This window comes from Hemibagrus wyckioides, linkage group LG16, assembly GCF_019097595.1.
Source record: "Hemibagrus wyckioides isolate EC202008001 linkage group LG16, SWU_Hwy_1.0, whole genome shotgun sequence".
Taxonomy (NCBI): Eukaryota; Metazoa; Chordata; class Actinopteri; order Siluriformes; family Bagridae; genus Hemibagrus; species Hemibagrus wyckioides.
In genome coordinates, this window is record NC_080725.1 from 15,717,441 (window position 1) to 15,732,246 (window position 14,806).

The 14,806-nt window shown below is 40.1% G+C and overlaps 1 protein-coding gene across 1 annotated transcript; it reads right to left on the reverse strand.

Moving 5' to 3' along the window:
• Positions 1–3,819: 3,819 nt before the first annotated feature.
• fgf13b (fibroblast growth factor 13b) lies at positions 3,820–12,749 on the reverse strand. The gene is made up of 5 exons (XM_058411207.1): positions 12,613–12,749; positions 7,177–7,287; positions 6,922–7,025; positions 5,921–6,119; positions 3,820–5,339 (listed from the first exon to the last, which is right to left on the reverse strand). Exons 1-5 carry the CDS (start codon positions 12,641–12,643, stop codon positions 5,215–5,217), a joined length of 570 nt encoding a protein of 189 aa, XP_058267190.1. The 5' UTR covers positions 12,644–12,749; the 3' UTR covers positions 3,820–5,214.
• Between the last annotated feature and the right edge of the window lie 2,057 nt (positions 12,750–14,806).

Below are 14,806 nucleotides of genomic sequence, written 5' to 3' on the forward strand. Positions count from 1 at the left end.
CCTGCAGCCTGACACTCTCCTTTTTAATTTGTGTACAAACATTTTGCAGAGTAGAAACTCGGATGGTCTGATTTTACTCTGCGGTTTATCACCAAAGTACTTTACTGTTAGCTGATTTATTGATTATTCCTAAATGTTATGAGGTCAAATCCCTGCACTGCCTAGAAGCACAAGTCCTTCAGCCATCTGCATCCTGTCTCAACAACTAGCTTTGATTAAAACAGCAGCCGAGAGAGGAAATTAATTTAACAGAAGATGTGAAGTGTGTGTGTGTGTGATGGATTAGTGTATCTGTGTAGTCAGAGATCGTTCAGGAGTGAGTGTGTCTCAGCTCATATGTCACAGCACTGAAGGTCAGCAGATGAACAGTCTGATTATTCATCCGATTCGGTCAGATAATCAATATTAACATATTTCATTAACATGCTGCACACAGACGACACCAGAGCTGCAATTAACACCTCAGTATCAACAAACAACACTACTGCTTTATATCACAACCTGATCACATAGTGTAAATGTAAATGAACCTTACATTGTGTGTGTGTGTGTGTGTGTGTGTGTGTGTGCGCGCGTTTTGCTGATCTTACCCCTGCCATTTCTGTACTATTGATTAGCATCATCCCTGAACTGCAGCTGTGTGTTCAACTGATTGATCAACTCAAAGTGTGTGTGTGTGTTCATTAACAGAGTAAGCACATTGATATTGACCACATTGACAGATATGATATGGTAATGTCAAAATCAATACATAGTTCATTATGTGTGTGATGTTTGTGTGTGTGAGATGATATATGGTGTGATGTTGATTCTGTACAGACGGTAATTCTCTTCTCTCCTTTCTTTATTTCTGTTGTTTTATTAAAACGTTAGTTTGCATGTAAAAATCAGATCTAGAGCAGCAGATGGGCGCTGATCTGTCCCTCACGACTTCACACCTCCCTCTCACTTCTCCTACACACACATACAAACTCACTTACACTGTAACAATGTGGTGGGATACTCATCACTCTCAGACTCTGAGAACCACAGAGCCGGGTAGTGTCTATGTTCATGTTTAACCCCTATTTAAATATTCCTTTAGTTTTTGTAATATCACCATGCGCATAATATATTGTTTTGAGTTTTAAAGCTGTGTGACTCTGGTGTTTGTGACGTGTCATGCTGATAAACAGAACTCCCCCCATTCACACTGAATATATTCATCTATAACACACACACACACACACACACACCTGCCAATCTCTCTGTGTGTACATGGTGCTTCTGACAGGAAGCACAAACACACTAAAAGGACAAACTAGCATAAAAACAAGCTTCAGTGAAGCGAGTGTGAGAAACTAGGACTGTGTGGGATTGAAAGCAGGATCAGTGTCACTGCTGCTTTTATGGTTGGAGACACAACACTGCAGTGCTAACTTTATATCTCACAGCTGTGCACATCATCACATGTTAACATAACATATACAGCTGTTATTTGCTTAGCTGTAGCTAGCTAGCTTTATGATTGGCTAATCTACAAGCTTCAGGCTTTCTCGATGTCAGCCATGTTTCTGAAGACACAAAGATGAGTCTTGAGCTTTGCGTTACCTCTCGCTAGTTTCTGCTAAAACTGCACAGTGTAGCTTTAATTCTCACTGATCTGTGACCTTCACACAGGTAGTGTGTGTGTGTGGCAGCACTTGAGGATAAATGTTAATCAATGCTAATCTGCAGCTCCTCAATGTGGATGATAATCCAGTCTTACAGAATTTATTTTAAGATGAAAGTCCTGCATTATTTATAACAGCTACTGAAATATTAACGTAGGACAGAAAGAGTGTGTGTGTGTGTGTGTGTGTGTGTGTGTGTGTGTGTGCGCGCTCTAATAGAGACCTGTTAGTCGTTTAACAACACTTAATTGATCTGTGTAATAAATTATCAGAAATCCGATGGGGTGGAATATGTGTGTGTGTGTGCGTGTGTGTTCCTCTAACTAAACTATTTTTGGCTAAATTGCATTAGCTAGTGTAATTAGCCTATTAGCCTGATTTGTGGAACTTATTGCTGTAATTTTGAATGAGCACAAATACGTAATAGCATAATTTAACATTAAACTTCACCATCTAACAAGCAAAACAACGACAAAGAATAATTCTTACTGTACTTTTTTTAAATTTTTATTTACCTAAAAAGTTTTGCAGCAGAAAAAGCTCATGTGGATATATTCTAAACTTGAACAAAAATAAATAAAGTAGAAAACAGGAATATTTCTGGATCTCCTGTGTTAGTGAAATGTAAGTGCTGCTTTACATTCACATAGTCTTGCTTCTTCACACTCATTTCAATGAGGCTTGTATTTTTCTATCTAGTAAAATCTGGTTCACTATTTACAGGCAAATAAGGCCTAGTTTGTGAATGTATTTGTGAATAAATATAAAGGGACGCTTGCTCTTCTCTGCCCTCATTATTCACGGACGTGATGAGAAGGTTGATGAAGTTACACTGCAGTGCACTAAGCTCCTCACTCGCATACTGAAACTTTACCAACGTGCCATGAACCAATTCACTCATGATTCAGATTGACTCACAATTCAGATTCACTCATGATTCAGATTCACACATGATTCACTCAAGATTCAGATTCACTCAAGATTCAGATTCACTCAAGATTCACTCATGATTCAGATTCACTCAAGATTCAGATTCACTCATGATTCAGATTCACTAAAGATTCAGATTCACTCATGATTCAGATTTACTCATGATTCAGATTCACTAAAGATTCAGATTCACTCAAGATTCAGATTTACTCATGATTCAGATTCACACAAGATTCACATTCACTCACGATTCACTCACGATTCACTCATCATTTTGAATGAAACAACTCGAGTGGCTTGAAATTGTTAGATATTTATGCAGTCAAAGTGATATTTCACTCAAAATCATCACTGCTGCATGTGCACTTCCAGCTAAGATCCACCTTTTAATCATTTTTACAGTTTAAATGTATTTTTATAAATGTTTGAGTGTTAGTGTTGAGAAGCAAATCCACCCTGAACTAAGTGTGTAAGTATTAATCTATAATTAACGGCTGATCTTCAACAGCATCTAAGAGCGTTTTCATTGGTGTGTTTTCACTTTGCTACGTTACCCACAATGCCGTTCTGATGCAGTTTCAAGTTTTCTCTTCTTGAAAAGAACAATGCAGCTTTAGTCCTTTATTTGTTCCAGTTTCGTGACCTCCCTCTCCATACGCTAGAATCAGAGTGTGTGGGGGGAAAGGTTTTGTTTTTAGGGGATAACTAACTCATTTTTTCAGCTATTAATTGCCATCAGCGCTAGCAAAAACAGAACAGTAACATCCCCTGTGATGTCAGAGCCACAATCACGAGAAACACAAAGAAAAGAATAAAAATGAAAGAAATTAAGGTAGAAATGTTAAATAATTAGCTTTCAAAGTAAGAGATAAGCATGATGAATCGAAGCTGCTGATTGGTCGGCTGCTGTATCGGTTATTATGACATCATCAGTGTCAGAGTGTGTTTGGGTGAGGAAGCGTCACACTTTAATCTGAAATACTTTAAAGTTCCTAAACATCACACCAATCCACTGTGTTTGATGTCATGACTGGTTTAAACACACACACACACACACTCTTTCTCCTTCTTATGTGGTGAAACATGTCACACACTAGTAAAGCAACTTAAAGCAACATGTATTTATTGAATGAGTTCACATTACATGTATCTAATATCATGCAATGCCGGTAAAAATCCCCCTAATCACTACAGCTCAGATCACAGTATAGCTGAATAAGACACTCTCGTCATGAGAACAGGTGATGAAGGTTTAATACACGTTTCATTAAAAGGCTGTTAAAGTCACGTCGTCTCTCCACCACACGGCTCTGAAGCATCGTAAACATCACTGACATGTAAACGTACGCTACGTTCACACAAACCACTCACTCAGCAGATTAGAGACATGTTCCATTATTCCGCCATCAGTTTAATATATGACACGCGCACACACACACACACACACACACACAGCTATAAAACATGCAGCTTTCCCCCACAGTGTGTCCCATGCAACACGAAAGCTCTCGGAACTTAATAGCAACATACATAAATCGTAAATAAAGAATTAATTTAGCCCTGTAAAAGCGATAAATTTTTTTATAACTCACTTTAACTTATAAACTGATCCCAAGATGCATCTGACATTCATTCACCATGGAAACAACTGAAAGCAGGAAGTAAAGGAAGACATGAAATCCGAGTAGAGATTAAGACGTCCTGCTGAAACGCTTCCTCTTCCTCACACCGTAGTCCCCTGACACGCCATCTTCACGGGCTTCACTTCAATACTGACCAGATGAGTGGAGGATGAAGAGATCGAGTCATCATCAGTGTGGAGTTCAGGAGCAGAAATTACCCAGAAGGCATTGCTGTTTCCAATATGAGGCAGTTTCCTTCCCAAAATGGTAGACGGAGCTGTGTTAAAAGTGTAAACATTTTACATTTCTGAGTTTCTTTACTGTGCTAAAACCTTTACACAGCAGGCAGTAATTTCACCAGGAGAGAGAGAGAGTGTGTGTGTTTGTGTGTGTGTGAGTTTGTGTGTGTGTGTGTGTGTATGCATGTGTGAATTTCACTGTTGCGCTCGAGTGTATTCATGATAAGGTACAATATGATGCAATCCCCACAACATACACACAGGTATGTAAGAGGAAGTGGATGAGGGCGCGTTGACAAAACATCTCAGATTCCTGTTTGATACTCAGTCGCTCTCCTACGTGATTGAAGACACACAATGTCTTTGGTTGCACAAAACTGTAATTCCTTGTGAGCGAGACTCTCGGACAGGAGCCGGAACTCCATCAGTGTGTTTAACAGTGACAATGTGCTACAGAAGGCCAGACACCCCGACACGCTCGCCGTCTCAGTGCGCCGTGTTTGAGATCAGCAGCTACTTTCACAGGTTTCTAAGCGGGTAAAGTGGATTTTGTCCAGAAACACAGTTTAGAAGAAAAAGGGATGAGAAAAGCAGCAGTTTGTTCAGGCTACGGTTTAAAGATGATGCAGAACGATGATGAAGTCCAATGGCTTGGATTCGTCCGGTTTTGACGTCATCACAGTGATTGTTAGCCAAAAACTTGTAAACGTGTATGTTTTTTGTGCAGAGCTGTCATGGCTCCTTGCTAGGGCCCCTTGTTACGTCCCCTTGTTATGTTGACTGGCTTGCGATCTTCCCCCCGTTCAGCATGGCCGACGCACTGCGGCTCTTCGTCGGAGATCCGCTTCGCGAGAATTCAGTCATATCATGAAGAGAAGGTTCTCTGTACATGGCAACTAAACACACACACACACACACATATTTAATACATGTTCCCTGTTTGACCAAAAGTGTGTGAACACCTGAATGTTGAATGTCTCATTCCAGATTTATTCCTTCTGCTGTTCTAATCAGCTCCACTATTCTGCAAGGCTTTCCACTAGATGTTGTGTTCATTCAGCTACAAGGGCATTAGTGAGAACAGACTCTGATGTTGGGATGTTGAGAAAACTACAGATCATCCCTAAAGTGTTAACTGGGGTTAAGTCAGAGTCAGGGCTCTGTGCCGGACTCTCCATTCCTTCAGTCCAGTTCTTCATGGAGCTGCTTGGTGCACTGGGACACTGTCATGCTGGAACACTGAGACGTTTTGTACAACTGCATGCTTGAGGAAGAAGTGTATATAAGTGTAATGGTCATGGGTGAAAGCTTTTGCTGTCAGTGGTGTGTTCAGTAGAACAGCTGTTTATTTCATACAGCAAACTAACACACTTGAACAGTTCTTAAGAGATTAGACAGATTAAATAGATCAGACTGTAAACAGAGGCGTATCAGACTGAACATGACTGTATTTATCGACTATAAAAACATCACAGACCTTTGAGAGGTTTGGGGATGAAGTGAGCAGCCGGTTTGGTCTTTTTAACACGGTTCCCCTTCATCACTCGCCCCTCCTTATTGAGGCCGAGGTACCAGGCTCGACCCGACTGCTGCTGCCGGTACAGCATGGACGAGTAGGTCACGTAATAATTCTCAAACACAGACTCCTTAAACTTGCACTCTGGAGTGAAGTGTTCCTGAGAGACAGACAGAAAATCACAGAAGAAGGAGCGTGTGATTATTACACTTCTCCTGTAGCTAGGCCCCAGAGTCTGATCAGTTAGCAGCTAATTATCTGATATACAAAAAGAAACTGAAATTCAAGGCCAGGCCTGAGTAAATATCCGTGTAAAAATATAAACTCTATACTGAACAGCAGTGTGTAGTTGTTTCCTGTGCAGCCTCAAACACAGACACAAGCGTAATACGTTTCACTTCCACATGACAGGGACATGCAATAACACTGTGCTAAATTATTCATCACGTCAGAACACACTCTGATCCGTTAAAACACACACTGATCCGTCAGAGACACTCTGTGATTCATAAACACGTGTAAAACGTCCTCGCAGACAGAGAGGACACAATTTACACTCTTTATATTTAAACAAGATGCTTTTCATTCTGTCAAATGCAACAATTACAGAACCATCATTAAGGCAACTAAATTCATGTGTGTGTGTGAGTGTGTGTGTGTGTGTGTGTGTGAAAGAGAGAGAGGGAGAGAGTGTTTGTGAGTGAGTGTGTGTGTGTGTGTGTGTGTGAGTGAGTGAGTGAGTGTGTGTGTGTGTGTGTGAAAGAGAGAGAGAGACAGAGAGAGAGTGTGTGTGTGTGTGTGTTCTTTTTATTAATGGTTCTAGCCTTCTAAGTGTATTCTAGCTTTAACCCCTTTCAAACAGGACAGAACCTTTAAGGGTTTCTTCTAGCTGGACCAGCATAGGACTGTGGAGGTGGTGTGTGGTGAGAGACTCAGGTCAGAGATGGAGCTGTGGTACTTACGGAGGTGTACAGGTAGCCCTCGTTGTTCATGGCCAGGTAGAGCTTGGTCTGAACGCTCTGGATCGCCACCACACGCAGACCCACTGGGATGAGATTAAACACAGCTGCCGAGTCGAGATAAAGAAGTGTGGAGTGAGTGAGTGAGCTTTCACAAGTGACTCACAGGAAGGAAGTCTTAAAATGAGCTGAACATAACGACTTTCATTGGAAATGATAAAATATCTAGTGTTTCTTTAATTCAGCTCTCATACGGACCATAACTGCTGTCCTCCTCTTTAGTGCCGTCGATGGTTCCATCCGCTTGGAGCTGCAGGTGAAAACCCTGACGGCTGCACAGTTTAGTGACGATTCCTTTAAGCTGAGGCTCTGTGGAAGACACACACACACAGAGAAAAATAAAAAATTAAGCTTATTTTTGAACAATCCTCAGAACACTTAACAGTATTGACACAAACCATAAAAAAATGTAGTGTAGTGTGTGTTGTGGACATGGCAACAGATTTACTTCACCATATGAAGTATTTTACATAATTTTACATATTTTTACACTTCAGCAAGTTTCCTTGCGGCTGATCAGTGACATGCCTGTGAGATGTTAGAGAAATTGTGAGTTTAAATCCATCATCTGTTCAGTGTGACCTGGATTCAGCTGTTAAACTGTTCAGTCTAAACTCACTGCTGTTTACTGTAAATGCTGATACTTATGAAATAAAGGAAAGTTACTGAGGAAAAAGAAAAAGAAAGGCATGTCTTACTCAAATGAGTGACAGAACCTGTATGTTGTTTTTATTGTATTTGTATTTTTGGTTAATGTATCTGAATATATTCGAATAAAAGTGTGCCAAAATGTGCTTAATACATACATATATATATATATATATATATATATATATATATATATATATATATATATATATATATATATATATATATATATATATAGGTTCACATTTATTTGTGTATTTGTTTGTTTGTTTTCTTTGTTCTGTGGGAGAAGGAAAAATAATGACTAATTTTAAGCCTTTAAAAAGCAGAGAAAAGCTAATTACTAAGAAGTGGAGGCTAATTAGTGCAGAGGGATATGCTGCTCTGTAAACAGAAGCACAACTACAGTTAGTTTTGCACCTCACTCTCAGCACACGGCTAATGGACTCAGTGCAGAGTGGGTGTGTGGGGGGGTGGAAAGAGCCCACACCACAAGGGACGCTAGTTTATGATGTTTTTTATGTTTATAGGTTCAGTAGAATGACAGATCAGAACATGTTTGGAAGAGTTCTGGGGTTATCATCTGTCTTGGCATCAGATCTCAGTCAGACAGTCTGAGTGAAGACGGAGTGGAGATGGAGTTACGGGGATGGGGTTGCAAGGATGAGGTTATGTGGTTATGAGGATGGAGTTACGAGGATGGGGTTATGTGGTTATGAGGATGGGTTTATGAGATTATGTGGTTATGAGGACGGGTTTATGAGGTTATGTGGTTATGAGGATGGGTTTATGTGGTTATGAGGATGGGGTTATGTGGTTATGAGGATGGGGTTATGTGGTTATGAGGATGGGTTTATGAGATTATGTGGTTATGAGGATGGGTTTATGAGATTATGTGGTTATGAGGATGGGTTTATGAGATTATGTGGTTATGAGGATGGGTTTATGAGATTATGTGGTTATGAGGATGGGTTTATGTGGTTATGAGGATGGGGTTATGAGGTTATGTGGTTATGAGGATGGGTTTATGTGGTTATGAGGATGGGGTTATGTGGTTATGAGGATGGGTTTATGAGATTATGTGGTTATGAGGATGGGTTTATGTGGTTATGAGGATGGGGTTATGTGGTTATGAGGATGGGTTTATGAGATTATGTGGTTATGAGGATGGGTTTATGTGGTTATGAGGATGGGGTTATGTGGTTATGAGGATGGGGTTATGTGGTTATGAGGATGGGTTTATGAGATTATGTGGTTATGAGGATGGGTTTATGTGGTTATGAGGATGGGGTTATGTGGTTATGAGGATGGGTTTATGAGATTATGTGGTTATGAGGATGGGTTTATGTGGTTATGAGGATGGGGTTATGTGGTTATGAGGATGGGGTTATGTGGTTATGAGGATGGGTTTATGAGATTATGTGGTTATGAGGATGGGTTTATGTGGTTATGAGGATGGGGTTATGTGGTTATGAGGATGGGTTTATGAGATTATGTGGTTATGAGGATGGGTTTGTGTGGTTATGAGGATGGGGTTATGTGGTTATGAGGATGGGTTTATGAGATTATGTGGTTATGAGGATGGGTTTATGAGATTATGTGGTTATGAGGATGAGTTTATGAGATTATGTGGTTATGAGGATGGGTTTATGAGGTTATGTGGTTATGAGGATGGGGTGATGGGGTGATGTAATTATGAGGTTAAGAGGATGTGGTTAAATGTTTATGAGGATGGGGTTATGTGGTTATGAGGATGGGTTTATGAGGTTATGTGGTTATGAGGATGGGGTTATGGGGTTATGTGGTTATGAGGATGGGGTTATGAGGTTATGTGGTTATGAGGATGGGGTTATGAGGTTATGTGGTTATGAGGATGGGGTTATGACACAGAAATCAGTTGTGAACAACAAATCTAAGCAGATTTTAAAATAAAACATAATTGTTTATTTGCTTTTAACTTGCAAATTAAAAATGTGTTGATGATGGTGTTGATGGTGTTGATGAAGATGATGGTGGTAATGATGATGGTGATGGTAATGATGATTTTGAAAATGATCTTATGATGATGTGATAAATATAGTGGTGATGATGATGAAGAAGATGATGCTGATGGTGATGATGATCATGATGATGATGATGATGTGATGATGGTGATAGTGATGATGATGATGATGATTAAAAAGTGTGGTGGAGATGAGAGGTCAGTGTTTCTGATAGGAAACCACAGCCACAGAGCAGTGATAGCGTCACCAGGACACTTTATTTACTGTACAGAGTTTTAACGAAACTTGAAAATAATGTCTGAAGATTTGGAATCAGATTTTTATAATTAAAGCTCTGTTTTTACTCAAATGATTGAAATCTCCTTATTCTTCTAGATAAAATAATCAGATGAAGGGATTAGTTTTCAAGCTGACAGAAACTGCAGAGCTGTAATCTTCTGCACAGCTACAAACTATACAAATGTCCAACGTGTCTGATTCTGTACTTTCACTTCTACCTGAGAAATAAAAACCATTCCAGCACAGCGTCTGTTTATCACACTGTTTACTGCAGAATTAACTGAAACCTTAAAGTTTAATCAGGATGAATTCACTGAACCCAAACAGAGCTGTGACTTCATCCATAAGATCAAATGAAGGATGATGATGATGATGAGGAAGGTGAAGATGATGATGATGATGATGATGATGAATAGGATAAATAGGTAGTAGCTGTCACCAGACCTGGCCTTCTCCTCTTCCTTTTCTTGGAGCCGAAGAGTTTGACCCGTGAGAAGATGTTCAGTCGGCTGGGTTTCTCGCAGGTTCCTGTGCTCCGGGTGGGACTGCAGCGAGCTGCCTTCGCTCGCTCCTTCTCCTTCTCTTTCTCTCTCTCCCGCTCACGCTCTCTCTCCCTCGCTTGCCTCTTCTGCCGGATGAGGGAGCTGGCGATCGCTGCGGCTGTAGCCAGTTTGGCGATTTGTGGCTTCGGTGGCGTCCCAGATTAAAACCTCTCACGCCTGGATTTTATCCCTTTTCAAGGCGCAACAAAAATCAGATCCTCTGTCACTTCATAACTACATGAGATCACACGCAATCCTCTCAGAATCCTCAAACATCCCATAATACACCCTGAAAACATCTACAGTCAGAGGTGCAGCTTTCCCTCTTCAGCTGGAGACATCATGATGAAGATGATGAAGGTGCACGGAAAAGAAGAGATATAAAATATATAAACACAGGAGCTCGAGAACAGACGGCAACGTTTTCTGGAAAAGGTCTGATCACGCGCTTACTGTGTGCATGAGACGCAGGGCACGTGGAGATCCGCGCCGCTCTCGTGCCATGTCATGATCTCGAATGGCCAAAAAACCGGCACCTGTTACCAACCCGAGAAGACCCGGACCACCCATCATCCCCCTTCTGACAGTGAGAGAGAGAGAGAGAGAGAGAGGGAGAGATGCAGATGTTCCTCTCCGCCTATCCTCCTGTTTTTGAGTCTTGACTCATTTTATTGCTGTATCTTTCCCTCGCGCGCCTCTCCCGTCTCTCCTCTCTTTGCTGTTTTTTCCGCAGCACGTCCAGATTCCCCGAAAAAAGAAAAAAACCCAAAGCACAGAACATCCCCGAGAGACAACAGACAGCCACGCGCTCCCTTCTGCAGAAGGAAACGCACACTCATGCGCCCTGATTCTCATCCGTTCATTAGGATCGTGTCAAAGCGGCGCGCGCTGAAGGCGGATGCTGAAAACCCCGGTCTGTTGCAGGAGGATGGGGGAGATGGATGGAGGGAGGGGGGAGAGATGGAGGGGTTTGTTTTGCCCCACGGTCTCTCAGCTCTCCTGCAGCACGTATTCAGCTCACACACAGAGGCGCCCGAGCGCGCGCGCGCGCACACACACACACACACACACAGAGCGAACTGTGCACTAACAGACCCCCTGCACCGAATTGGTAAGCATTTTACTGCAGAAATCCACGTGCACTGTTGTTATTAGGCACAGCTATAAAATAAAACTAGGAAATGTGGGATTTATTATATATATAATCTCACTCATCATTTACACTGAACACTAGACTGTTAGCTGTGCTACATCAGTGTGTTACAATAGAAATACTCTGAGCTGAGTGTTGTGTGTTGAGAACTGTGTGTTCGTATAACTCAGCTGTAGATCCTGTCAATGTCTCTGTTTAAATCACTCAATTTCCAGCTCTGTGATTAAAAGGCTCGATGATTTTGGAGCATCTCTGTGATGCTGAGCACAATTTCACTTCTCCCTTTTCCTCCTCACACGTTCAAAACACAGGTGTGAAGGCCATGTGTCGATTACACACACACACACACACACACACACTAATGAGCTAATGTGTATATTGTTTAAAAGTGTGTTATAAGGTTGGATAAGTCTGGTATATCAACTCACTCTCTTTCTCTCTCTGTGGTGTGTGTGTGTGTATGTGTCTGTGTGTGACACAGAGCCAAGAAACACAAAATTAAAATGTCACTAATATAATCAAATACAATTTACATTAAACCCAAACCTTTAAATGTCCATATTTCAGTTATTCAGTACTGCAACTGATAAGAAGAAGAAGAGGAAGAGGAAGAAGAACTCTTTCCATATGAAAGTCTACAGTGTGATTCTAACAGGCTTTAAATATAGAGATTAAAATAGAAAGTGAAAAAATAGAGAGAAGCAACATTAAAATAAAACTGTAAAGATACAATAATACAAAAAAAAAAATCAATATGATCGTAAATAATCAGATGATGTAAAGATTACTTCTGATTGTATGTTTAACACAGTGCTCACGTGACACGTGTTGAACCGGATCCGTGTAAATATAAAAAAGAAGACCAAATTTCAGAGCCTTTTAGGTTTTACGTAATCAAACAGGAGCAGTAAAATATGTCTATTTATCTATTTATATTTCTGTAGTTATCTTTTTAAACGTCTGTGTAACTCTTATTCTGAATGACAGAAAACTGAAACTGATGAAGTACCTGATCCTGATCTTCTTAAAGCAAAAGCCATGCTGCATGTGAGGATGTCGTCTTCTGCAGGACACAGAGAGAGAGAGAGAGAGAGAGAGAGAGAGAGAGACGAGGCGATGAGAAGGCGAGAGGTTGAGAGGAGCAGATGAGGAGGAGGAGGAGGAGGAGGAGGTGCAGCGTCGTGTCCATTAACCCTGTGATGATCTGTTACGAGGTGAATGAGTGACGACACGCCTCTATTTTCATCATAAACATCAATAACAGCAACACACATGGGGTCAAAGGTCAAACACTCTAACATGTGGTCCTTTTGTTTGTGTGTGTGTTTAGCTATAGATTAGCACATTACACATTACTATCAGTAATAATCTTATTAAAAGAATAATCATGAAAATGGATTTGTGCACTATATAATGAATAGGGCATGTATTTTGGGACACGCCCAGAGTGGACAGATGATGAAGACACAGAGGTGATGTCATCGGTGTGGTTGGTGTTCGTTAATGATGTTATTGATGAGCAGGAATGAGATTGGACTAAAAAGGGAAATTGAATCAGAATGTCCGAGTTTCCTGTTACAAACACAATCACATGGAAATTACAGAGAGCATGATTAAGGGCACTTCACGTTATCCGGGCTATACATCAAGGGTTTGTACATTTCACTGAAATAAAGTTCTGCGGCTGTTTTCCCCTGAAATTTCAAGAGATCACGATTCAGTGATCATAATGTTCTTATTTTATTTTTATTTATCTGTACTGAGTCTGCTTTTTCTGTCCTCACAAAACTGGACTGATGTTTAAAAACATGAAGTGAAGCATGACACTGAGTGACCTGTGTGCGTGTGTGCGTGCGTGTGTGTGTGTAAAAGTGTGTTTTCAGGATTGTTGGGAATCAGGATGTGATTAAACTTTATTTGTTACACACTCCCCAAGGCCTCCGAGAAACAAATTAAATTCAACACAATTAAACCTAATGCTGTTTTTCCCCATTTTAGATTTTTTTCCCAGCTGAAAGATAAACAACTCCGCCCTGTCTGTTGCCTGTAATCACCGCTAGGGGGCAGTAACAGGTCCATCATTTACAGATGGTAAAAATGTTCATAACAGACTTGTTGATTCTTTGAAGCGGTCGCTGCTGGTCACAGATTATAATGGGAATAAATATAAATATAAATGATGATGAGTAAATGTGAATTAAAAAAAAAAATTATAAAGAGGGCATAATTAAATCTGTAATCTGGATTATTACTCCCGATTTTGTTCAGCACACCATTGTTCTGTGTTCTCAGACTGCTTAATATATATATTATTATATATTATTATTATATATTATATTATTATATACATATTCTTAATATGTATTATTTCATATAACTTTCCACATATCAGAACGGTACAAAGTTCTAAACAGATACAGAAATAGTGAACATGTGGTCTGTTATTTATTGAATCATTTTATTCTAATAAAACAATAACTATATATATATATATATATATATATATATATATATATATATATATATGTGTGTGTGTGTGTGTGTGTGTGTGTGTGTGTCCCATATCAAGATAATTTCTAAATTTCACGGACAATAAAAAATAAAAGTGAAAAATGAAGGAATGAAATAATATACGCTGATGTTACTTTCCGCCCCCTAGCGGTGAAACTTTGGAAGTGCAAAACGCGGTATTCGAACAATTTCATCATACTCTTCATTTAAAATATCATTAAATAATAATAAAAAATCTCTGATATGTAAACGATAAGGTTGTTAGATTGTTAGAGTCTAACTGTGAACGCTGAATGAGTATTAAAACTAACAATAACCTTTAAACATTACATTAAATTGCACACGTTCCTAGAAATCATCTCGTTCCTTCCTGGACATGGCAGTCTTTAAACTGCACTAACACACCTGTTACACAAGCTGTTAATTCGCTTACTCAGGTGTGCAGAGAACACGGAAAAGTCTAGAACGTGCAGGACCGACGTTTCTCCAGGAGCAGGGATGAGAACATTGGCACTAAAGGCACAGGAGATGAACAGCAGCACCACTGAATAACATCTAGCCCTTGAATGTACACTTTAATACTCTTTGCTGATAGTGTGTGTGTGTGTGTGTGTGTGTGCAGACTGAGCTCTAGCAGTGAAACAGTGAAATTCTGGTGCTGTGTGTAATATAATGAAAGTCGGGGTTGTTCT